The sequence below is a fragment of the Microcaecilia unicolor genome, chromosome 1 (assembly GCF_901765095.1).
Source record: "Microcaecilia unicolor chromosome 1, aMicUni1.1, whole genome shotgun sequence".
NCBI lineage: Eukaryota > Metazoa > Chordata > Amphibia > Gymnophiona > Siphonopidae > Microcaecilia > Microcaecilia unicolor.
The window spans coordinates 557,496,511-557,524,305 of NC_044031.1; the positions used below are offsets into that span (position 1 = coordinate 557,496,511).

Here is a 27,795-nt window from a genome sequence, read left to right on the forward strand (position 1 = left end):
CTTCTTGTCCTCGGAGAATGTACCAATGCTGTCTTGCAATAGAACAAGCAAGGACCATTTTTTTTTTAATGCAGGTCTTGAGATTTTGAAATCTCAAGGAAATGAATTTCCATATTTCATCTCCAAAATGTGGTCATTTATAACTGCTCTTTTGAGATTCAGTTCTTTACCTAAAATGATTTCTATACTCTTGATAAGTTCCTCCTTTAAACTGCAATCCTCTCTAACCCTTCCTCTGTTGTTTTTATAGCTTACCAAACTCCAAGTCAATGAGTATTTTCAAGAATCAATTTTACAGCATTTCTATTGTAATTCTGGATATTATTAAGGTTCACTTTGTAACGCCAGTAACTTTTCAGGAACTGATAAACACTATGCCAGAGCAGTTTTGATATGTTAATCAGTGTACTCTAGTTAAAACTCTTTCAGATGTACTCTAATAGAATTGCTGGTATCCAAGGTCTATGGCAGTTTCCTTTTTGCATCCTGCCCTCCCCCCCACCCCCATTTTTTTTTTTGAAGGACACCAGTTTGAATGGCTTGGAGTAGATGCAGACAGAGAGAATACTGATACTGATCTGGTTCTGTGGCTTTTTACTAATTCTATATATTTTTATAGTGTTACTACATGTCAAGGTGTGCTTAGAAGAGAAGCTGATGCAGACGTTATAATGAAGTTTACAGGAACATTCAAGCTGTTCAGTATGTCTTTCCAAATTATAACACCATTATTCATTATTTTACAAAACGATGGAGTATTCTGGCTACATGTGTATTCTTTCTTCTGTGACTTCACACCTAGTGTTCTTTCACACTGTGGAATTTTTTCACAACAGCTGAACTGAACTGTCAATCTCTACAGTTCACACTCAGTGCCCCCAATTTGCTTCTCTATAGTAAGAGATTGAAACTTAGTAACTAAAACAGAAATCCAGGAGATATTTGTTGTCGTATTACAATCAAATTAAACTGTCAATTACCACACTACTAGAGGAAATGAACAAAAAAAAGGTGTAATACTTGCAATTGGTGGCAAAATTGCTAAATTATTACAATTTAATATATTTAACATTATAAAAAAAGAAGCCTGGGAGAAATGGCTAAGTTAACCATTAGGAAAGATTCTATTTCAGATGAGATAAAAGTTCCTGTTCTGCATTTTTTTAAGTATCTGTAGCTTCATGCTATTCTGTTTGTAGAACTGTGCTGGAAGGATCACTGGTAAAAGTCATATAAAAACAGTCAATGCAAATGTCAATTAACATGAATGGATTAACATGGCTTTTTAATTGGGCCTTATTATAATGAGTATGTATAACTCATACAGGATATATTAATCCTATGTATTCTGCATACAATTGTAATAGTGTAAAATCTGACCCCAGTGTGTACCCATTAGGGGAAAACTGTACCCATAAGAAACTAATTCTGTTGCATATCCATAATGCTTCTTGAAAACACAAAAATGCAGTGCAGTTTTCCAGCATTAGAAATGGTTACCATATCCTGAGGACTAAAAATATTTTTATATGATCTTGAACTGGACTATGTGAAACTAAAAATTAGTTTTCTTTTCTTTGAAGTATAAAACAATGACTGCATATTGCTCCAGCTTGTACACAACCTCTCTTGCTCTATTTGTACCTAACATAGTAACAAAGCCTCATCATCACTGGTTTCATTTTTAAGTGTTGCTTCTAAACAGCTGACTGGTATCTGGGCAGTGTGCACTATACCACAACATTCACAAGGGCCATCTCGACTACATGGTCTCACTCCATGGTGAGCTGCACCACAAGTCTGCCTAAGTTCTTGGCCTTGATCTGAGGTAAGATCAAGAAGAGGTCTGGAACAATCACTAATGTCAAAGTCTGATGCTATGTCAGAAACTGGAATTAACATTTCAACATCATCATCCTCCTCTCTTCCACTTTCCCCACTGTCAAGCTGTCTCAGGGGACTTTGAGTCTGATTTATTGAGCTTGATCGTCTTAAAGAGAAGCGCACCCAACGTAAACCTTGAGTTACTCGACTTAATGCACTGGAGAGCTGATGGCGGACAGGACTCACAACTGAAGGTTCCACACCTGCCATTTCTCTTCCATTTTCTGTAGAACTGACACTAGAATTCTGATCTGAAGAACTTCCACATGCTCCTACTGCTGCCTCTACTGCTGACACAGGGGGAATTCTTTTGAGGAAGTGAGGGCAGCAACACCACCAACAGCTCCTGTGTGTCCCTTCTCTCATTTTCTGTGTCTGTGTCATCAGACTCGATTGAAAACAGACTTCGGTGGGTATTTCTTTCAGGTTCCCTGTTTGTATTCTGGCTTGCAACAGCATCATCTGTATCAGCTGAGACCAATGCGAGTGATCCTGAGTGGCGTGACCGTGCAAAGCTGAAAATTCGGTTCCATATGTTACTAGACCTAGAAGCAATGGGCAGTCTAATTGAGGTAAATCCAAGCTGCGATCGAACTGCTAACCTCAGGTTCTCCAAAACTGAAGCCTGCAGAAAAGAATAAAAAAAATGTTGCAATAACAACGAAAAAGTTAAAGTTAATTAGGAAATATAATATGTAAACTATATCCTACAAATAAAGGATGTTTTCAGGTTAAAAAAATGTCAAATTTTATCAAATACTATGATCTCAAGAACTACCTCATCCAGAAAGGTTTCAAAGAAAAAAATAATGTAGTAAAACTGGTTTATATTACAAGGATCAGAGAAGCTAAGATGTCAATATTAATGACACCTTATCTAGTGCAAGTTAACTGGATTAAAAGAAAATCCAATAGGTTATCTTTACATACCTGATGAAAGATAAGTTGGATCTACTTAAGATAACCAGATAATGTAACAGGTTAAAGTTAACTGGATGACTTGTACCTGCTACATGAATGGTCTTATTTAACCAATGTCTATGATCACAGAGTGTTCCCCACATACCTCAGACACATCTTCCCTTAGAGCCTTCTTTTACAAAGCTGCGCTACCAATTCATGGTGCGGCAAATGAGAGGAAGCCCATTCAATTTCTATGGGCTTCCTCTCATTTGCTGCATGGGAATCACTAAAACAGCTTTGTAAAAGAAGCCCTTAACTGTTTAACTTTTGGCAGGACATCAAGCTGTCCATCCAAATATAACAGTCATAAACCCAGAAATCTGAAAGCTTATATTTATCTAGTAAATTCTCCCAGTTTAAATGGATACATCCCTTTGAGTATCAACCTTTAAATTATAATAAAATGAAGTAGAAATCTGGCATTGATGGTTTTAAAGTGTAGTCTGTTATGATGCAATACCAAGGATATGAACTGTACTTACAAAACTATTTGAACCACATACAGTGATGTGAAACATTAAACCCGATTTTTCCCAATTATTGCATATATTGCTAGAATGAATGGTTCTGATCTTTAAACAAATCTATATCTAGATAAAGGAAACCTGAGTAAACACATGTTTTTTAATTACTACTTCATTTAAGGAACAAACCCTCCCTCTGCTGGGGCCGTAATGCTGACACAGCCCATTTAAAGTGAATGGGCTGTGTCGGCATTGCTGCACAGCTTTGTAAAAGGGGTGGGGAGAGTTATCCAACACCTATATCATCTATGTAAAAAAGTAACTGCCCTCTTAGTTACTCCATCGACTGAATAAATTAAATTGATAGATTTGGCTGACTGAACACAGCCAGCCTTGTTGAACCTAAAGCTCACTATATATTGAACCCTCCCATGAGAGTGAAGTCACCATAAAATTTCTACAGGAATGCTGTGCCATGATCAAAGAAAATTCCAGAAGAGATGAGAAAAGTTGTTGAAATATACAGTGGGGGAAATAAGTATTTGATCCCTTGCTGATTTTGTAAGTTTGCCCACTGACAAAGACATGAGCAGCCCATAATTGAAGGGTAGGTTATTGGTAACAGTGAGAGATAGCACATCACAAATTAAATCCGGAAAATCACATTGTGGAAAGTATACTGAATTTATTTGCATTCTGCAGAGGGAAATAAGTATTTAATCCCTCTGGCAAACAAGACCTAATACTTGGTGGCAAAACCCTTGATGGCAAGCACAGCGGTCAGACGTCTTCTGTAGTTGATGATGAGGTTTGCACACATGTCAGGAGGAATTTTGGTCCACTCCTCTTTGCAGATCATCTCTAAATCATTAAGAGTTCTGGGATGTCGCTTGGCAACTCGCAGCTTCAGCTCCCTCCATAAGTTTTCAATGGGATTAAGGTCTGGTGACTGGCTAGGCCACTCCATGACCCTAATGTGCTTCTTCCTGAGCCACTCCTTTGTTGCCTTGGCTGTATGTTTTGGGTCATTGTCGTGCTGGAAGACCCAGCCACGACCCATTTTTAAGGCCCTGGCGGAGGGAAGGAGGTTGTCACTCAGAATTGTACGGTACATGGCCCCATCCATTCTCCCATTGATGCGGTGAAGTAGTCCTGTGCCCTTAGCAGAGAAACACCCCCAAAACATAACATTTCCACCTCCATGCTTGACAGTGGGGACGGTTTTCTTTGGGTCTAGGCATGAATTTTCTTCCTCCAAACACGGCGAGTTGCGTTCATGCCAAAGAGCTCAATTTTTGTCTCACTCTGACCACAGCACCTTCTCCCAATCACTCTCGGCATCATCCAGGTGGTTCACTGGCAAACTTCAGACGGGCGTCACATGTGCCTTCCGGAGCAGGTGGGACCCTTGCGGGCACTGCAGGATTGCAATCGTTATGTCGTAATGTGTTACCAATGGTTTTCGTTGGTGACAGTGGTCCCAGCTGCCTTGAGATCATTGAAAAGTTCCCCCCTTGTAGTTGTAGGCTGATTTCTAACCCTTCCTCATGATCAAGGATACCCCACGCAGGTGAGATTTTGCGTGGAGCCCCAGATCTTTGTCGATTGACAGTCATTTTGTACTTCTTCCATTTTCTTACTATGGCACCAACAGTTGTCTCCTTCTCGCCCAGCGTCTTACTGATGGTTTTGTAGCCCATTCCAGCCTTGTGCATGTGTATGATCTTGTCCCTGACTCCTTAGACAGCTCCTTGCTCTTGGCCATTTTGTAGAGGTTAGAGTCTGACTGATTCACTGAGTCTGTGGACAGGTGTCTTTCATACAGGTGACCATTGCCGACAGCTGTCTGTCATGCAGGTAACGAGTTGATTTGGAGCATCTACCTGGTCTGTAGGGGCCAGATCTCTTACTGGTTGGTGGGGGATCAAATACTTATTTCCCTCTGCAGAATGCAAATAAATTCATATACTTTCCACAATGTGATTTTCCGGATTTAATTTGTGATGTGCTATCTCTCACTGTTACCAATAACCTACCCTTCAATTATGGGCTGCTCATGTCTTTGTCAGTGGGCAAACTTACAAAATCAGCAAGGGATCAAATACTTATTTCCCCCACTGTATATCAGTCTGGAAAAGGTTACAAAGCCATTTCAAAAGCTCTGGGACTCCACCCAACTACAGTGCGAGCCATTATTTCTAAATGAAGAAAACTTGGAACAGTGCTGAAATCTTCCCAGGAGTGGCCAGCCTGCCAAAATTACTCCAAGGGTGCAGTAACATCTCATCTAAAAAGCCACAAAACTTCCCAGATCAACATCCAAAGAACTGGAGGCCCTCTCTAAGACAGAGCTTCCTAAACTGTGGGTTGGGACCTCAAATGAGGTAAAAAAATCATCCATTTAGGGTCATGACTCTAGGTGAGCTCTCCATAGGTACATCATTATTCTGTACCTCGGGGGGGGGGGGGGGGGGGGGGTCACACAATTTTATTTGGCCGCTATTATGGGGTCACAGCCACAAAAAGATTGGGAAGCACTGCTCTGAGGTCAGTGTTAATGACACCACAGTAAGAAAGACTGGGAAAAAATGGGATTTATGGGAGAGTAGCAAGGCAGAAATCACTACTATCCATAAGTAACATCAATGCTTGTCTCACATTTGCAAGGCTTCTGGGATAATATTCTGTGGAAAGATGGAACTCTTCGGATATAACAGGCCTCATTATGTCTGGTGTAAAACAATTAGAGCATTCCATATTAAGAACATCATACCAACAGTCAAGCACAGTGGTGGCTCTGTAATGGTGTAGGGATGCTTTGCTGCCTCAAGACCTGGAAAGCTTGTCATTATTAAATGTACCATAAAATTCTTAAGGGGAACGTCCAGTCATCCATCATTGAGCTGAAGTGGAACTAGGTTATGTAGAAAGACAATAACTCAAAACACAAAAGCAAGTCTACATTTGAATGGATGCGGAGAAACATGATTCTGGAATAGTCTAGTCAAAGTCTTGACTTGAACCCAATAGAGATACTGTGGCAGGTTCTGAAACAAGTAGCTCATGCACAAAAACCTACAAGTACATCTGAAATTAAAGCAGCTCTGTACAGAAGAGTAGAGACTGAGATTCCTCAACAGTGATAAGTACATAAGTAATGCCACACTGGGAAAAGACCAAGGGTCCATCGAGCCCAGCATCCTGTCCACGACAGCGGCCAATCCAGGCCAAGGGCACCTGGCAAGCTTCCCAAATGTACAAACATTCTATACATGTTATTCCTGGAATTGTGGATTTTCCTCAAGTCCATTTAGTAGTGGTTTATGGACTTGTCCTTTAGGAAACCGTCTAACCCCCTTTTAAACTCTGCCAAGCTAACCGCCTTCACCACATTCTCCGGCAACGAATTCCAGAGTTTAATTATGCGTTGGGTGAAGAAACATTTTCTCTGATTTATTTTAAATTTACTACACTGTAGTTTCATCGCATGCCCCCTAGTCCTAGTATTTTTGGAAAGCGTGAACAGACGCTTCACATCCACCTGTTCCACTCCACTCATTATTTTATATACCTCTATCATGTCTCCCCTCAGCCGTCTCTTCTCCAAGCTGAAAAGCCCTAGCCTCCTTAGTCTTTTTTCATAGGGAAGTCGTCCCATCCCCGCTATCATTTTAGTCGCCCTTCGCTGCACCTTTTCCAATTCTACTATATCTTTCTTGAGATGCGGCGACCAGAATTGAACACAATACTCAAGGTGCGGTCACACCATGGAGCGATACAACAGCATTATAACATCCTCACACCTGTTTTCCATACCTTTCCTAATAATACCTAGCATTCTATTTGCTTTCCTAGCCGCAGCAGCACACTGAGCAGAAGGTTTCAGTGTATTGACGACGACATCCAGATCCCTTTCTTGGTCTGTAACTCCTAACGTGGAACCTTCCATGACGTAGCTAAAATTCGGGTTCTTTTTTTCCACATGTATCACCTTGCACTTGCTCACATTAAACGTCATCTGCCATTTAGCCGCCCAGTCTCCCAGTCTCGTAAGGTCCTTCTGTAATTTTTCACAATCCTGTCGCGAGTTAACGACTTTGAATAACTTTGTGTCATCAGCAAATTTAATTACCTCGATAGTTACTCCAATCTCTAAATTATTTATAAATATATTAAAATGCAGTGGTCCTAGCACAGGCCCCTGAGGAACCCCACTAACTACCCTTCTCCATTATGAATACTGCCCATTTAACCCCACTCTCTTTCCAATCCTTCAACCAGTTTTTAATCCACAATAGGACATTTCCTCCTATCCCATGACCCTCCAATTTCGTCTGTAGCCTTTCATAAGGTACCTTGTCAAACGCCTTTTGAAAATCCAGATACACAATATCAACCGGCTCCCCTTTGTCTACATGTTTGTTTACTCCTTCAAAGAATTGAAGTAAATTGGTCAGGCAAGATTTCCCCACACAAAAGCCGTGCTGACTTGGTCTCAGTAATCCATGTCCCTGGATGTGCTCTGTAATTTTGTTTTTGATAATTGCCTCTACCATTTTCCCCAGCACCGATGTCAGACTCACCGGTCTATAATTTCCTGGATCTCCCCTGGAACCTTTTTAAAAAATCGGCGTTACATTGGCCACCCTCCAATCTTCCGGTACCACGCTTGATTTTAAGGATAAATTGCATATCACTAACAGTAGCTCCGCAAGCTCATTTTTCATTTCTATCAGTACTCTAGGATGAATACCATCCGGTCCAGGAGATTTGCTACTCTTCAGTTTGCTGAACTGCCCCATTACATTCTCCAGGTTTACCGTGGATGGCTGATATCAAATTATAGGAGTCATTTGGTTACAACTTTTGCTAAGGTTGGCGCAATCAATCATTAAGTTTAGGAGGCAGTTACTTTCTGACATGGGTCACATGAGTGTTGATAACTTTGCTTCTTAAGTACTATACATATGCATGTATAAGTCAATCTCATAAATAAGTCAAGGGCAGCTTTAGGACTAAAAAGGCCAAAAATGCTGAGACCCATCTATAAGTCGAGGCTGGGTCCCTCGTTGCTCCTTCTACCCCCCCCCCCCCCCCACCCTACACCTCTGGGTCTGGGTCCAACATTGTTCCCTCTTTCCCTCCCTTCCCTCCAGCATCTCTCCTACCTTTCCCAAACTCACCCTCCCCTTCCCATAGCTTCACAGATTTCAACAGCAGTCAGAACAGACAAAGCCAGAAGGAAACAGCTAAATCATTAGATTTCAGTACGTGGGACTATATACTATCCCCTCACTAATAAGTCTTCAGTTCAGTATTATTCACCACTCTCTCATGCTAAACTTTGGCAAGTTCATTTATAAAAGCAAAAAGTTGTAAAAAAATATTTTCACAAATCACTCTTCCTATACAGGAAGGATATTTTATCCATTGCCACTCACACACATACACAATTTCTTTTTTTTATAAAAAAAAAAAAAAAATTTTTTTTCAGCCATAAGCCACTCAAATGGCATTTAGCCGTCTCCAGGTCACCTGATAATTACCATGCACATTTCCCTGCAGGCTATGCTCTCCTTTCAATGTATATGCTCAGCACAAAATTTCGACCAGCCAGAACACTTACAGATTTTAAACAATCACTAGTATTTATTTTATTAGTGCCCGTTCTCACTTGCACACCTCCTCCAAACTTCTTCTTTTTCAATTTGAACACTGTACAAGATCACCCAATCCTCAAAGTCCATAACACAACCTGGTTTTCAAGATTTCCACAATGAATATGTATGAGACTTATTTGCATTCACTGTTTCTATTGCAGCAAATAGAGATCTCCTGAAAACCAGGTTGTGTTATGGACTTTGAGGATTGGGTGAACTTGTACAGTGTTCAAATTAAACAGAAGAAGTTTAAAGGAGGTGTGCAAGTGAGAATGGGTTGTGGACCTCGAGTACTGGATTTGAAGACCCTGGCTCTAAAGGAACTTCAGCACAGCCAGCGTCAGTCTACCATACTTCCATGACGCAAACAGCAGCAAAAGTGCTATAGCACTGATTAGAATGATCCATAGATAAGACAACCATGGATGGAATTTTGAAGTCAAAACTTCTCAACTTCTACACGAGTTTATACAGTAATCATTTAACAAAATATGTTTACTCAGGTCTAATATTACATCTAGTTTAAAAATCAGAAACCAGTGTTGTAAGATATATGCATAGGGGAAATTGTGTGTGTGTGTGGGGGGGGGTTGAATACTTTTTCACATCACCATATACATGGTTCATAATTGTTTTGTTAAGTAAAGTTTAAATCCTCAGCATTGCATTGTAAGGGAAATCAAGAGGGGGAAACATTTCAAAAACTAGGTTCTATTAGTTCTGTCTGGAACTTTTAGTTTCAAAACTGTATTTTCATGAGTCCATACTTCATATTGTATATACATCTCATTCTGAAAAAACTAAAGGGTCCTTTTATTAAGGTGTGCTTAACCAAATTTAGCATGCGTTAAATGCTGCACAGCCTATTGTTTACCTATGGGGTACACGGCAATTAATGCACACTAATTCGTTAGAACGTGCTAAATCCGTTAACACACCTTACTAGAAGGACCCCTAAGCGATCACCTAAATAGGAGAAAGCTTTGAAAAATGTTAAAACAAATGTTATTCAAAATAAAAATCACCTCTTTGCATTGTAAATGAAAAGTCTGTTAATACTGCTACCATAACTTATCAGTTTTCAGATGGTAAAAGCATATAAGACAGTTGTTCAGCTTTTTTGAGAACACTAATGGTCATAGCTAAAAATATGGCTACAGTTAAGATGTGTTATTTTACCACTAACTTGTGTTATTTAAGCACAGGTCCTGTTTGATACAATAAGACTTAAGGGTCCTTTTACTAAACTGTGGTAAGCGTCAGTGTGCGCTTATTGCGGGATGCACTCAGGCACCCTGCTGTAAGTTCCAAATCGGTGCACACTACCTGTGTGATAAAAAATATTTTTTACATTTTTATTGTAGAAGCGTGTCTGGGGAGGGGGGGAGGGTGGAGAGTAGGTGTTCCTGTGCTAATCAGTACTCTGCACTACCGCGCACTAACTGGTTCGCACAGGATTACTGTGTAAGCCTTTACTGCCTACAAAACAGGTGCTGGTAAGCGCTCTTGCGGTAATTCTTTTAATGGCTGTGTGCTAATGGCAACAGTAGCACATGACCAGTAATAGGAAAACCCCCCAGAAAATAGGTCATTTTCTGGATGTGGTAAAAATTATCTCAGTGCGCAGGAAAAAAAAACCCACGTTAGGGTGCGCTAAAGCTACTTTTTTCCCATAACTTAGTAAAAGGACCCCATAGTTACAAATAACTGGAGTTTACAATAAAATAACATTTTAATAGTAGCCCAGTTGATAACTTCCTCCCTAAGCGGCCCTCTTACTAAGCTGTGGTAAAAGGGGCCTTGTGCTAGTGGTGGCCAATTTTGCCACTCACCAGGGCCCCTTTTTAACCGCAGCAGGTGAAAATAGCAACAAATAAAAAGTGACCTTGTGGTAAGTTTGCACTTGCTGTGTGGCCATTTTGGGGTGGGAGGGGGGGGAGCTCTTACCACCACCCACTGAGGTGGCGGTAAGGGCTCCTGCACTAACCAAGGAGCACGCAATGCTGCCCGATTATTGCTGAGTAACTTATTTTTTCAATATTTCTGCTAGTGTCAGAAATGGCGTACGCTGGGGTAGAACTACCGCTGGTACTTGCGTTGGGTCAGTGGTAGTTCCAGGCTGCCATGCGGCAAGCCCACTGCTGTGCAACAACCATTTAGTAAAAGGGCCCATAAGTGTTTTTCAGTTTTGGAACAGACTAAAGTTATACCTGATTTGGTGAACAAACAGGAAAATCTTCAACGGGTGGAATTAAGCCCTGAGCAATCAACTGTCCATAGGATGGAGGAGCTTCCCTTCTCAACAACTCCGCTTCTACTCTTGATAACTGCGTTTCAAAAGACCTTCAAAGAAATAAAGATAGATGTATACCTTGTACAAGAAAAAAACAATGTAAATTCAAAATGTTTATATTACATTATTGCAGAAATTAAACAGATGTTGACGGAAGATAAATCATTTTATCTATCTTCTGCATTAATAAACTATAATTTCCTTGAGCAGAGTTCGGAGGTACATATTGACAGACAGAATAAAGATATGAAGGTTAAGATAAATTAGGTGAATGTATTAGAAAATAAAATGGTGTGCATGTTAAGAGTTCTGGTTATTAGGGTATGTAAAAATAGGGTACCAAGTCACCTGAATGCATTATGAAATTTGCTATGCAATTAAGTCCCAAGGAAATTTTAAAATATTTTCAATCACTACTGTCTTCTGTTCCTTTGTTGACAGAGATCAGACTTATGGGTTCTAGGCAGAGCATTTTATTTTCCATACCAATAATATGGAATTCCATTTATGCAATAACTGACAGATTACCTGAAGTCTTAGCAGTTGTTAAAACTTGAGAGTTTAGCCAGCCTGGCTAAAAGCAGAATTGACAGAATTATAGTACTTCTGCAACCAGCATATTGCCCATTTTGTGTTTGGTGAGGTGAGGGATATTATTAAAAATGATGACTACATGGTACAATGTAATACAATAAAATTATTCTGTTCTGTAATAATTCCAGTACTGGCTTTATGAGGAGTACAAAGAAAAAAAAGTGTAAATATCTTAACACTGAACCTCCAAAATACTATTGTGTCACCCATGTTATAACAATTAATCATTCTGCACCAGAAAATCTTCCCAACAATACATGAAATGGTTTTGAAAAATATTTCAGCAGCAATGGATGCTATAGAGAACAATCCAATATTGCATATAAAATGTGTTGCTCAAAACCTGTGTAGGCGAAAGAAAGAAAGAAGAAAAGATAAAGAAAGAGAGAGAAAGAAAAGAAAGAAAGAAAGAAAGAAAGAAAAGTATCTTGCGCCACCGATTGAGTGAAGTGAACATCACAAGCTTAACTTGAATAGATTTTATATGCTTGGGAGAGCTTTTATTGTTATAAGATGCAACTAGTAGCCTAATGATTAGTTCAGTGAGCTGAAAACTAGGGGAACTGGGTTCAATTCCTACAGCAACTTCTTGTAACCCTGGACAAGTCACTTAACCCTCCATTTCCCCAGGCACTAAAAAGTGAGATTGTAAGCCCAATATGGACAGAGAAAGTATGTACAAAAATCACTTCATTGTTGCACAGAAAGGCGGCATATCAAATGCAAGACGCCCATGGCTCACTCTTTATTGAAATTCCTAGTTACGTTTAGCTCATAAAGTTGCTGTCAAAGTAAACATTTTGTGTACCTTCTATATTTTATGTCCCCGAGGAATTCAATGATTTTTTACATATTGAGCCAAAGTGTTCCCATGTAACTGCGCCCCGGACTAATCTCTTATGAGAATTTTCCAACTCCACCCAGGACACCGCTAACGGAGAAGCACCTTCCTCCCAAAGTGCCGCTTGTTGTAAGATGTTATTTTCTTGGTCCACTGAATAACTGAAGGTATCAGAGTATTGATTATGTTCAAAATGGTATAAATATGTTTGGCCACCTTAGTTGTGGCCACTTTGTGGTGTGCGACTACTATTGAAAATTTACACTAGACAGTTCCAACTAATGACCAGAGATTGGTGGCACACCATACTACTACTTGTGATTCTGATAATATCATAAATGTAATACAATGCCCTTATGGGCTTTTTTATGTGGGGCATTCTAGTTGAGCTACTAAACTAAGGCAATGAACATAAATCAAGGATTAAAACGGAGTGATGGAAGCCCCATTGGTTGCCCACTGGCTAGAAAAAAAAATGGAGTCATAGATTTTAAATAGCAAATATTGGATAAGATCATAGTGGGTTGGGAGGATGGTGATATTAACACACTACTAAATTATAAGGAGCAATGGTGTATCTTTAAATTGTATATTGTTTTTCCAGCAGTTTGAATATGGCATTAGACTGGGGATGTTGTTATAAAGGTTTTGATTGGTCCAAATAATCAGTTGATTCTATACAAGCTAGAATTCTCATGCCAGTGCCATTTTGAGAACGTTGTGATTAAGAAAAGAGAATCATGGCTGAATGTGAGTACTTATGTTATATTGCAAATTGTGCATTACATTACCGGCAATTTTAAAGAAATTAATGTTTGTATTGTATTTTAAGACCGTCCCTGATTGTTGGCGCCCCCCTGCCATGCATACCACATTCCGCCGGCCCTGCGTTTGGTATTGTGAGGATCAAGCGTGCTTTTTCTCTACTCAGTTTTAGCTTGAAGACCGATGCCCAGGATTCCATGATATTTATACTGTTCATGATTCTGGATGTAATTTTGGATAGACCATTCTTGAAGGGGATAAAGATTGATACGTTGTTGGCATACATGAAAGGGTTAAGGCTTTGTTTGGACAGTGATCAAGCTAGGGGGACCATCAATTTCAAAATCAGTTGAAGGCTTATTTATTTCAGAAAGCATTTGCTTAAGTTCAAGATGAAGAGTAATATTATGAATACTATCCAGTGGTGTTTAATTATTTGATGATTATTGTATGTATTGTCTGTTCGTTATAATTTGTTTATGCAAATGATACGTGTTTAGATTGTTTGCTGCCTATTAACATTATCACATAGTCCCAGCATAACATCTTAATATCTGTAAGTCACTGTGTAGGATTTTATACTTGTATAACACAGTGACTTACAGATATTAAGATGTTATGCTGGGACTATATGATTCATTCATTTGTTTCAGTACTTATAAGACCTCTTAGACCTACAATGTGGATTTAACAACCCCACACTGAAAATATGGTCCAGATAATTAGGTTTGGAGATAGGCAGGATATAAGAATTTTTAAATAAATAAATGAGGTCCTTAAAGGAAAGAAAGATGCGGGTTTTGCAACAGCCTACACAGTCCCCAGAATTGCATATTATTGAAAACCTGTGGGAAGATGTCAGACATGTAACGCATGCAAGGAGACCAAGAATATATAAACTAGAAGAGTTCTGAAAGATTGAGAAAAAAAATTTAAAAAGCAAGAATAGAGAGATTATGATTCAGCTACAGGAAATGTTGAAAGCTATTATTTCTGCCAAAGAAACCATTACAAAGTACTGGACAAAAGTGCATCCAAACTTTTGCATCTACCATATCAGTTTTTGTACTCATTTCTGTATAAAAATTGCAAATATATACAAATTACGCATTAACATTTGCAGAAATATGTAATGGTACCAACTAAAATTTGTGCCATCTTCTATGTAGGGCAGTGGTAGTCACTTCCATGTCACGGAGAGCTGCCAATTGGTCAGGTTTACAGAATATTCCTGATGAGCAATTACTTTTTCCAACAGATTGACAGGTCACTTTAATAACGTTAGATGTTAATGCTTTCTACACCAACACTGCATAGAGAACAGCCATTTCAATGATTTAAAGACAACTTTTGCAGTTAGCTTTGTCATCAGATCAGGTAGAGTTTTTAAGTCAATTGGCAGACATAGGGCCAGATGAGCAAAGCTTACTGTGCTATTAACGTTTGCTTTAGACTGGTTCTCGTCAGTCTAAAGCAAATGTTTAGATAACTAGTAATGTACAAAGGGGGTTTCCGTAGCTCCAACGCGTGCCATTAGTAGCCACCGAGAACCCCATGCAAATCGTAGTCTAATGTGTATTCCAGGGGGTGCACAGCTCCACAGCAGCCCTAATTTAATGAGCAAATTTTATGGCTGCTCTGGAGCTATCGGAGAGAAGCACAAGCAGGCAGCTGCAAAGGTTGCCTGCTTGTGCTTCCTACCTCTTAGCTCCTGGCGCCCCCCTTGAATTTGTTCCAGTGGACCCTGTCCCACCAACGCCCCCCCCCCCAATTTTTTATTTTACTTTCCCTGGTGGTCCAGTGGATCAAACTCCTTCCCCTGTGCATGCACACACCACCTGCTGTACCCGATCCCCACCCTGCCCCTCCCTGTACCTTTACAACCTGCTCCTTTATAAGGAAAAAACCCTTATATGGTGTTTAGCCCCACCCAGTGCATCCCAGAATGCACTGGTCAGGGCTTGGGCGCCGCCATTTTGCTCCAGGCAGGCCTAAAGGAGGAGCCGTTGCTCCTGCCTCCACTTTGTTGTAAAGGTACAGGGAGGAGCAGGGTGGGGGTTGGGTAAGGGAGGGTGTGTGTGCACGCGCAGAGCAAAGAGTTCAATCCACTGGACCATCAGCTAAAAAATTTTTTTTAAGGTTCAGGGGTTGTGGGGTGGGAAGGTCGTGGTCCATTGGACCACCAGGGGAAGGGGTTCTGTCCACTGGATCACCATGGAAATTAAAAAAAAAAAAAAAAGGTTTGTCGGGTCACAGGGAGTCATGGGCTGGGGAGGTCATGGTCCACTGTACCACCAGAAGTGGTTCTGTCCACTGGATCACCATGGAAATTAAAAAAAAAGGTTCGTAGGGTCACAGGGGGTTGTAGGGGGGGGGGGTCATGGTCCACTGGAAAAAAAAGATTGGCATGGTCAGGGTCCACTGGACCACCAGGGTAAAAAAAAAAAGTGTGGGGTCAGGGAGGTCTGGTGCATCAGAGCTGTAAAATCCATTTCACAGCTCGAACTCACAAACAGCAAGGATGCACAAAGGGGGATCCGTGTAGATCATTTGCATGCAATCCCCTTTGTGCATTGCTGGCTATTAGCGATTCATTAAATTTTAGTGAGGCAGCTGTATTTTACGGTTGCCTTTGTGCATCAGGGCCATAATTATTACTGAAAATTACTTTAATTTTATTTACAAACTAAAGGAGTAGCTATGGGGGCCACAGAAGCCCCCACGGTGGCTTGTTTGTACATGGCAGAGGAGGTTTGTGTATCAATCAGAATTCAATACATGCATAGCAGTTTGGAAACGATTTATATATGACGTATTTTTGATATGATTAGGTGATAATAGTCCTTTATCAGCATTTTTATAATATTTAAATCTGTGTGACCTCAATATAACCTTTAGCTCTGACATAGGAGGGAATTCAGTGAATATTTTGGATATCAACATCCAGTACATGGAGGGAACATTTATAACTCAGGCATTCTGTAAAGCTATTGACAGGAATACAAACTAAAAGACCAATTAAACACAGTATTGCTCAGCACTTGAGTAATATCAGGGTTAATCGAGAGGAAGCTCCTCTTGTAGCTCACTGGCAATAGGCTCATCATGAGATTAAAGATTTCCAATTTATTGTACCGATTCAAATCAAACTTGGGAGAGGAGGAGATGTTTCCTCTATATTGACTTGGGGGGACTTATTAAGGAAGTAGAGTGGGTACATATGGGATAGTGTTTCCCTTTAAATATGATGCTATATCTGTCTTTACTCCAGAGATCAACGGAGTGGCTTCTGGGAGTTTGAACACTCCGCCAGTACAATTCATCCCAGGAGTGTCTGGGAGTAAAGAATTGAGAATTGTCTTGCATTTGGTGAGTGTTATGACATAGGGATGCTGTTTTGTTAAGCAGTCTTATGGAGTGATTGTAAATTTAAGCTATTTTCATCAGCCTTCTCTCCTGAAGACGCGAAGGCAGCAAAACATGAATTCATGTTGAGACTCAGACTTTCAAGGTCAAGATTTTTAGTGGCTTTAAACTAAATCATTCACACATATCGTCCGAGAACTCCTCATTGGATATTATTTTCGGGGTTCCCTACATTTGGAGTTCCATTGGGTTACTCTGTCATTGTGGAACTTTATCTTGTTTGAATACACTGGATATACATCAGTGGAGTTGGAATTGCTCCTATAAGAGAAGTGGGAACTTTTGAAGACTAAAACTGAGTACTGCATGGACTAACATACTTTTGCAAACTGAACAAAAACAAGATGGAATCAGCAGTTAAGTACATTTTGTCATTTAGGATGTAGAACATTGATTTTACAGAGGGATATTTGTTATAAGAAGAGACTCCTGATGATATTTAAGGTGTATGAGTACGACAGCCAAACAATTATATATATGTTTTTAAGAAAATTAAATTATGTTTAATAAAGGTATGATGTCTTACTAGAGATACCTTGAAAACCTGGCCTGTTGTCAGCCCTCGAAGAGCAGGGCTCAATTTGACCACAGGTGCCTAAGCATTTGCATAAAACTATACATCAGAAAATGCAATAATGTTAATGAAAAAATTAAATATAGCCATCTAGTGAAACTAGCTGTTTGCATTAAAATGCTTCGTGGTCAGGCGATTTTCAAACTAAGGTGGTTAGATTTCTTTTGCAAACTGGCCTCTGAATATCTGCTGATTAGGATAAACTTAATATTTCTTTTTCAGCTATTGCATGCAATATTAGAGCTCGTACTCTGGGCATGACTTTAAAATGTTAGATTCTGTATGTTTAACAACTTATTACCTCTCTCTCTACTTCAAGCCTTTCACCCTTATGTAAAAGAGATCATTAAAAGTTGAGGGTAGCATGTTTAATGGCATATTGTAACAACAACGTGCCATTAAATTTTGCTAATTTAATTGTATTTGTGGTAAAAATATTAGCTACTTACCTTCGTTCAAACATTCGTAAGGAATAAAGTTTGCATGTACATCCCAATGCAATGACAAGCAGAAGTCCACAGATAAGGCTTCCAATAACAGCAGCTGTAATTACTCTGGTGGGGACAATTACTGGACAGTTTTCCTCATCGCTGTCATCACCACAATCATCTTGAGAGTCGCATACCCAGCTCTCAAACACACATCTGTTATTTTTACAGTGAAAATTTCCAGGCTGACAGAAAAAGCAATTCTTTTCATCTGAACCATTTGGGCAGTGGTTTTGGTAGTTACAGCGGTCAGAACGAGGATAGCAGACACCATTCCGAGAGCAAGGAAACTCTTCTCTTTGGCAAATACTACAGTTTGTTTCATCTCTTCCATTAGGGCAATGCCAATAGCCATCACATCGTTGTTGTTCAGTATAACAGCCCCAATTTCCACCACATGGAATCTCCCAAGGCAAACAAAAACCATCTACTTGATAGGTAGCATTAAAACCCCGTGCTGCATTGACTTTATCAGCACAAAAATGCACTCTGATCTGCCCAGAAGAAGAAACTACCGTAAGAGGAGCATGAGAGTCAAAAGCTGTCAGAATACGCAAAAGCTTGTGTGGATTCTCCTCCAACCCATCATATATTTTTACATAGTCTCTATAACTAGTACCATCCAGTTTAAAATCTGTAAAGCGCAGAATTACTTTTCGGTGATCACCAGTATCAATCAACCAAGTGCAGTTGCTGCCAGGGGGATAGAAGTCAGGATAGTTGGGAGAGCTGAATGTACCATAAAAATATTTCAACCACTGGCCACATGTTGGGACATCGCAATCTATCTCATCTCCGAGGTCAAGACAGTCAATGTTTCCATCACATTTTAAGGATTCCGGAAGGCAAGTGTAAACTTTGGTGAAGCGAGAAAGACATTGAAACTGGTTGTAGGTACAAGACTGAAAAGAAGTAGTTGTTGGGGAAATAACTTTGGCACAATGTACTTCATCAGAATTATCTCCACATTCATCCATGTTATTGCATTTCAAATTTTCTGGGATACATTTTCTGTTGTCACAATGAAACTGGTCACCATCACATATTGGTTCATCTGACCTCCCTGAAAAAAAAAATTGGAAAATGAACCATAAAATTTAATACTGCTGAAAAAGAAAAATCAAATTGATATCTGACTTTATACTGCGTTCCACATGTCAAACACGTAAAAATGAAACAAGTTACAAGTTGATACTTCAGCAAATTTATGAATACTGAAGGATATTACCCTATATTGAATATGCAATACATACCTTTCACCGAATTAATACAACAGACAGATACAAGTGGTGCATATTTGAAAGGAAAAGCAAAAACGCATAAGTTAGCTTATACCAACTGGTTATCACTAGTGGACTAAGTAATCATAATCATCTCTATGTGGTGATACCTTAAACTAGTATGCTTATAAAACTTTTAAACAAAAAAAGTTGCATATGACCTATTTGTGTTACTCAGTATAGAATAATTTTAAGGTTCTGCCTGCAAACTGGCAACTAGGGAAGAAAAAAAAAAATTGTGGAAACACATGATAAAAAAGAATTGGGTGTATCAGGAGATAATGACTATTTATACCTGCCTACTTTGTTGCCACAGATGTGACCAGTGATCTTTTCCCTCTCTTCTGCTGCTAAGGTCCCTTTTGTGTCTTTCCCATACATCTGAAATCTGTCACTGCTTTGACTCCTGCCACTTCTGCAGGATGTCCGTTTTTGGTTACCTACTACAGTGAAAAAGAAGTGGTACAACAGAGCTGGAAGAAAGGTAGATGGATAAATAAAAGTGATAAGATTTCAAATCTGAGTGACAGATGCCAGGCCACTTTACTTATTTGAATTTGGCTCAGGCTTTTCTCAGTTGTAGCTCAAAGTGAGTTACATTCAGGTACAGTAGGTACTTTCCTTGGAGGGCTCACAAACTAAGTTTGAACCTGAGGTATTGAGTGTTTAAGTGACTTGTCTAAGGTCACAAGGAGATGCAATAGGATTATAACCAGGCTTTCCGGGTTCTCAGACTGCTGTACCAAGAACAAGGGGTGCAGCCCTCCCCCCCCCCCCCCCCCGGCACCAACCATACCTTTGATGGCGAGGATGCAGGGGCCTCGTCAGCCAAATACCATGCCAGAGCCACTCCCCTCCTCCTTGTGTTGCTTTCTGCCCAGACCCCCAAGTGGCTATACCACTGCCAATAACAGGGATTTAAGATACTGAAGCCTAATTATTTTATCCATGTGGAGTGGGTTAATAGTAGACAGTTGCACAGGGCCAGGAATTTCACTCATCAATCCTATTGGAATCTAACCAATACCCACCATAGGAGTGGAGAAGTAGCCTAGTAGTTAGTGGCCCAAGAACCTGGGGAACTGGGTTTGATTTCCACTTAACACTACACTGCCCCAAGTGCAAAATAAGTACCTGTATAAAATATGTAAACTGCTTTGAGATTGTAACCACAGAAAGGTGGTATATCAAGCCTCATTTCCTTACCCGCTAAAATCCATTCCATCCCCACAATTAATCTCCTGCAACCCAACGGTCCCACAGGAATCAATGTTGTTATTTACTTGCTCACAGCCCTCTGTTTCCTCCTAACCCCAACAGCCTCCCGTGGTTTTTTGGATGGTATTCACTATTCAACCAATGAGTGTTCCAAGCCTCAGTCTGGTGTTCCAGGGCATTTTAAGACTCACTCTGGCACTCTGCTTGCCTCTCTCTATACATTCCAAGCCTCATTCTGGGTGCTCCAATTGCCTCTCTCTGTACATTCCAGCCTCATTCTGGGTGCCCCAATTGCCTCCCTCAGTGCATTCCGTGCCTCATTCTGGAGACACCAGAAATTTTGACTACACTCTCGTGAGACTCCCATGGTAACTTCTTCCATACCTGCACCTAGATTTCCGTGCAGCTCTCTAGTTAACACTGCAGCAGTTACACACATAGGAAGGAGTTGTGGGAAATATGGGCTGTGTATTTTTCTCATTATTTCTCTGCCTACTAGAAAAAAGGGAGGAGGGGAATAGCTGGTCAGTTTTCACAGACCCCTAAAACACGTGAGAGATGGTTATTAGACACATGCTCTGAAGTATTATGCTCCTGTATAGAAAGCCTCCAGAAAGGGCTTCCAATCATATGGTGTTGACAATTCTGGTGACATGATCAACATGGCTCACAAAGATGGCTAGTGACATATACCTCAAATGTGATTTTTGCAACTTCAGAAGCTATGCTCATGCTCATATGGTTTCAACCTCCTTCTTTGATAGAACTTACTTATATTGTGTTTTTTTTTTTTTGCATTTCAAGGTGTCATCTGTCAGTAAACCTCTTTTGCCTCATTTATAGACAACTAGTAAAAAGGCCCATTTCTCACACAAATGAAATGGGCGCTAGCAAGGTTATCATATAATGGCGATTATGTTTTTAAGGGAACCGTTAGGAGAAATGTTCTGTCATGATAAGTAATAATTGGGAAGGGTGTATAATGAGTAATATGCTCAGGGGTATGAGATACGGATTGTTCTATGTTTTTTTGTTGTTGTTTTAATCTTTCTTTTTTTGTGATTTTTATTTATAGTATTTTTTTTAAAAGATAAAGAGTACGCAGACTCCATCCATGTCCAGCATTTCTCCTCTCTTCCCTCCCCTCAATCCATGTCCAGCATTTCTCCTCTCTTCCCTCTCCTCCATCCACGTGCATCTCCTTCCTGACTTCCTTCCCCTCCATCCATCCATGTCCAGAAACTCTCCATTCTCCCCTGCCCTCTCCTCCATCCACCCATATCCAGCAAATTTCCTCTCTCCCCTGCCCCCTCCATTCATCCATCCATGTTCAGCAATTCTCCTCTCTCCCCTGCCCTCCATTCATCCATGTCCAGCAACTCTCCATTCTCCCCTGCCTCTCCTCCATCCATCCATCCATCCATATCCAGCAAATTTCCTCTCTCCCCTGCCCCCTCCATCTATCCAAGTCCAGCAATTCTCCTCTCACTACTGCCCTCCCCTCCTGTCCAGCTATCTCTTCTCTCCCCCTGCCCTCCCCCCTCATGTCCAGTGATCTCTTCTCTCCCCCTGCCCTCCCCTCCTCTCCTGTCCAGCGATCTCTTCTCCCCCTGCCCTCCTCTCCAATTCCAGCCATCTATTCTCTCCCCCTGCCCTCCCATCCATGTCCAGCGATTCTCCCTGCCTTCCCTCAGCTCCCTGACAGCCCTCCTCTCCGTTCCCCCCCCCCCGCGCGCTTAATCCTTTTACTTTCAGGCGCAGCAACGGCAGTGAAGAGGACAACACAGCTTCTCCCTTCCCTCACACAGTGTACTGCCCTCGCGGAAACAGGAAATGCATCATCGCAGAAGGTGGGACACTGTGTGAGGGAAGGGAGAAGCTGGAGGCGAGCCCGCTGCGTTGTCCTCTTCACTGCCGTCGCTGCGCCTGAAAGTAAAAGGGTTAAACATGCACAAGGGGGGGGGGGGGGGAGGAACAGGGCGGGAAGGAGCGGAGGGACCATCCGAGAGCTGCCTGGCTGCAGCGCTGCTGCACCAGGCAGCCTTGCGTTTGGGGGGAGGGGCAGCAGCCAGGGGAAGGTCACGGTTGAGCTGGGGAGGCTTAGCCTCTCCAAGCCTCTTATACGGGGCGCCTATGACTGTCCTCCATCCCATCCATTTCCATCAATTCTCCTCTGCCTTGCCCTCCCCTCGATGTCCCGCGATTCTCTCCTCCTGACATTATCTCCTCATTGTTCCGCCCTCTGATGTCATTAAATTTTGACGCGAGGGCAGGGCAATGAGTGGGAATGGATGTTATGAACCCAGGGATCCAGACACAGAATATGTTGGAGGTGCAAAGTTTTATATAGTATCTGTAACATCTCAGATTCCAAACTGAACTTAATTTATTCTTCTGTGTTTGTGCAACATACCTATGCAATATAGATATGTGGCATCGCTAAATAGATGGTGTTTTTTGCTGAAGTCTGGATCAGAACTTCAAGATTTGTTGATTTAGCCGACTTCTTGAAATACTAGTATTCAATAATATAATTACTGCTTTGTATGCTTATATTTTATCTGTCTGATTGAAAAAAAAAAACAATGTAAAAAATATCCAAAGTCCATGGGCAAAAATACTTTTTTGCAATATGCTAATTCTTCTCGCCGTTTAAAAAAATTGTTTACCATTTTATCAGTTTTATGAAAAGAATTTGTTCTACTGGAGAAGAATTTCGACATAAGCCTCTCAGTTTTTTGAGAAGTTTATAGCACAGTGGATATCCAAAATCTATTCTGATAAATGCTTATATCTGAACTTTATATAATAGATATCAACTTTTGCAATTACAAGATTATACAGTATATGTTCTAAATTATCTCAGTTTTTTCCTCAATATGTGATTATAGTCAGATAAAAATCTGCAAGAATTAATAAGCCTTATGAGTTCTGTTCCCATCAACTGTTCTTCCCATGGTGCTGCTGCAGATATATCTGCTGGTCATTTTAAATGCCTTCAGTGTTCCATCTGTTACAGAGCAATTGTGAGAATCTTGTAATCCTTTTCATGGGAACATTACATCATAAGAGCCCTCGCCTTTCTATGTATATGATCTACATTATCTGCTGCTCCTGTAAGTTCTTGTATGTTGGTCAAATCTCTAAGGGGGCAATTTGATAATTTGTCAATGAAAGCAATATTGGATCTATAACTTGTATACTTTAGAATTTAGTGGATTGAATACAGCCATCGAATGGAAAGCTTAATTGTAAAACTTTTGATTATTTGATTGGCCACTAGGTGGACCAATCATTGAGTAGTTTTCTTGCTGTGACATTGCAAGTGGTGTGTTTGAATTTCTGAGCCAATTAAAAGCCATATTACCATTTTGTTAGTAAGCTCATATGACTCCTGAATGTGGTCTGAGAGTATGTGTACTCTATGTTGTTTATAATATGTTCAATTGTTTTGTATTAATATTTTCTTCTTTTTTCAGCATTTCTCCTCGAGGCAGCCTTCTTGGCAAAACAGAGGCCCTCGTGGGGACTGTATACCTACAAGAACATTGTTAAAAAGAACCACCATGTATCCCGTACTCTTCAGGCTTTCCTAAACTGAGGATTTTTAGCTATGCGTGATTGGCGTAGGGGTTACTGTTTGTGGATAACATGAGGAAGAACTTAGCGAAGCTAGAGGAATGGTCTGGATTTTGGCAGCTTAGTTTAATGCTAGAAAATGCAGGGTCACGCATTTGGGCTGCAAAAACCCAAGTGAACGGTACAGTTTAGGAGGTGAAGAACTTTTGTGCATGAAAGAGGAGCAGGACTTTGGTGTGATCGTATGTGATGATCTTAACGAGGCCAAATAGGTAGAAACGGTGATGGCAAAGGCTAGAAGGATTGAGTGCACAGGGAGAGGAATGGCCAAGCAGGAAAAAAAGAGGTGATGAAGCACCTGTATAAAACTCTGGTGAGACCTCATTTAGAATAATGTGCACAATTCTGGAGACTGCATCTTCAAAAAGATATAAACAGGATGGAGTCGGTCCAGAGAGCAGCTTCTAAAATGGTCAGTGGTCTTTGTCATAAAGCATATGGGGACAGACTTAAAAATCTCAAGGCGGGAGATATGATAAAACCATTTAAATGCCTATGTGGCATAAATGCACAGGATATGAGACTCTCAACTGAAAGGAACCTCTGGAATGAAGGGGCATAAGATGAAGGTGAAAGGAGATAGACTCAGAATTAACCTGAAGAAATACTTCTTCATGGAAAGGATGATAAAATCATGGAATGGCCTCTTGGAGGAAGTGGTGGAGACAAATACAGCATCTGAATTCAAGAAAGCTTGGGACAAATACATAAGAATTCTAAGGGGGTGATAGGGAGAGTAGATGGCATGGACAGGCCATATGGTCTTTATCTGTCTACATTTTTCTCTGTTTCTAAATTTTCAAGAAGAAATGTGATACATTCAGCATTTCTCAGACTTTCTTACATCCTGAAAGGCTATAGTAGATTTTACAGTTAAATGAATTTTGCTAAAAAGAAATGCCATATATCTTGCACTCTTCAGGCTTTTCCAAACCTAGGATTTTTGGCCACATAAGCCTTTTCAAGAAGAAATTTGATGCATTCAGAACGTCTCAGGCGTTTTTTTTATACTGCAAGGCTATAGATAAGTACTATTTTGTGGAATTTGAATTAATAAGTCTACATATCAAAACCTAATGTCGTGATGTATCTGTATCTAGATCCAGATGTGCCCTCAAGTAGAACAGACTCCTGGTGACCACACAATGAGGGACCCCACTCTTCCTTGGCATGATACTGGAGTGGTTTGCCATTGCCTTCTCCTGTGCAGTGTGAGGCACCACTGTGAAGCTACTGCCTAACATAGGGGGCGGGGGTGGCAGGGGGAGCATGATGCGGACCGGCATTGCTGCTGGTTAACTCATTGCAGTACTAAGAGCTGTTGAAGCTTCCTCTTGTTCTTTCCTTACTTGGCTTTCCAAAGACAATATTGTAAACTTCCCATTTTCTATATTGTACTGTTTTGTACTGTGTTTGTAAGCCTCTTCCTCCCTTTAATTTATCCCTGTAAAGTGCTTATATTACCTTGGACACATAGGCAGTATATCAAATAAATTGAATTTCAACTTGAACCTGCGCAGCACTGAACACAAGGCAATGGAGGATTGATTTCACCAAGGCCACAAGGAGCTGCTATAGAATTTGAGCTGGAGCTTCCAGTTCTCAGTTTGCTGGGTGGCTTACAGTAAAACATACATAATTCAAAATAAAAACTCTACTAAGGGAAAGGGAAATGGGACTTGATATACCACGTTTCTGAGGTTTTTGCAACTACATTCAAAGCGGTTTACATACATTCAGGTACTTATTTTGTACCAGGGGCAATGGAGGGTTAAGTGACTTGCCCAGAGTCACAAGGAGCTGCAGTGGGAATCAAAATCAGTTCCCCAGGATCAATGTCCACTGTACTAACCACTAGGCTACTCCAAACTCCTAAGATAATCAAAACTAAAATGCAGAAGAAAAAAAAAGAAAAATGAAAAACTGGTAAGCTATGCCAAACAATTACAAAACATCTGCTGTGTATCAAAGCATTATGCAAAACAAACAAAAATACACCAATATATCTCATAGGGATAGCTTGCCAGAAAAGATAAGCTTTTAGTTGTTTGTTTTCCATTAAGATAGCCTCTCAACCACAGTTTAATAGTTTAAAATGCTTCATATACCACTCTTCTTAACAGAATAGTGTACAACACAAAAATTAAAATGACCAGAAAAGAACGCCAATCATAACAGGAAAGAACAAATTCTCAAAGCCATCAACTTACATCCTCAACAGACATTCTCCTAAAATCCAGTGAACTCCCATAATTAATAAACCCAAAAGTTGTCTGAAAAAAACAAGTTTTTAATTTTACTTTAAACTTTGTAAAAGACTCCTCTTCACGCAGCTCCAGAGGGAACTGATTTCAAAGAACAGGAGCACGTCAAAAAAATGCACTCTCCCTTGCCACAGTCAAATGTACCCGAGCACCACCCAGGAGTGCCAATAACGAGGAATTACCAGACCTCCCTGGAACATAAAAACATATCATTGGAACTATGAAAAGAGCGTCATAATATTCATACTGCCGAAAGGTCCTGGTGGGATGATAAACTTTCAGTCAGGTGGCAATGTACAAGCGGCTATCATTTTATGAGTGTACATTGTAAACTGCTTAGATGTATTGGATAGGTGGGATATATATTTGATAAATGAAATTCATGTAAAGCTTAAGAAAAACAATTCTGAATATTTTTGAGGTGTGATTTCAACATCGAGGAATCTAAAGCAACCTAATACATCTCCCTTGCAATTGGCATTATAGTATCTTCAAACAAAAAAGTAGAAGGAAACTCAGATGATTTAGAACCCGATAGAAAAATAACTTAAATTTTGGCAACATTTAGACAAAATCTATTTGCAGCTAATCAAGACTTTACTGATTTTAAACACAATGTCAAAAAAGGTATCACCTCAGTAGTAACTGGAAGTCTTCAGCACATAAATGATACTTCAAACTTAAGCACTTTAACAACTTACGAACAGGGGCCAAGTAGATGTTAAACAACAAAGTGGAAAGCGCATAATCCTGAGGCACTCCGAAACAAACATTCATCAAAGCTGATACATCATATCGCAATCTAACCTGAAAATGTTGGTCCTGCAAAAATAAAGTGAACCAATTCAACTCCCCCCTTGAAATTCCAAAATATTCTAAGTACTTCAACAAAAGATAGTGACTGTGTCAAAAGCTGCAGTGATGTCAAGCATTATCATCAAAACTTTGGTGCCTTGGTCTAAGCCACAGTGAATCAGGTCAAAGACGGGAATCAGTACTACTTTGGTGTAATAATTACACCAGCACTGAATCTGATCCAAAAAATTCTTGTAACTGCAATAAAACTATTTTTTATTAAAGATTTTATCACAATGAGGAATAAGCAAATAAATTACAATCTTATAATAAACAAAGCCAACATTATGAGAAGCACACTACAAATTAGTAGAAGTAATATCTAGACTTAAAACAAGAACTGATTACATGCATCAAATACAATTTAGAACTGATTCCATTCAAACAATAATCCCACCAGCATCAAGAAACAACAGACCCCACCTTTTCTGAAGTGTTTTTAACTTATTTACTAAAAGAGATTCTAACTGTATGGGATCTAAAAAGATGTAATGATTGTTTGTATAGTCCACTACATATTTGCAAGGAAGCTTAAGAAAAAATAAAAAGTGGCTCCAAATGCCCAAACCTTAGACTTCAACTGCAAA

The 27,795-nt window shown here is 40.1% G+C and overlaps 1 protein-coding gene across 1 annotated transcript in view; it reads right to left on the bottom strand.

Moving 5' to 3' along the window:
• Positions 1 to 519: 519 nt before the first annotated feature.
• The window catches only part of LRP12 (LDL receptor related protein 12), a 206,027-nt gene continuing 178,751 nt past the window's right edge, over positions 520 to 27,795 (bottom strand). The window contains 4 exon segments of the mRNA XM_030217957.1: positions 520 to 2,190; positions 2,192 to 2,509; positions 11,182 to 11,314; positions 17,914 to 19,015. Coding sequence (XP_030073817.1) covers positions 1,645 to 2,190; positions 2,192 to 2,509; positions 11,182 to 11,314; positions 17,914 to 19,015 — 2,099 coding nt within the window. The 3' untranslated portion in view covers positions 520 to 1,644.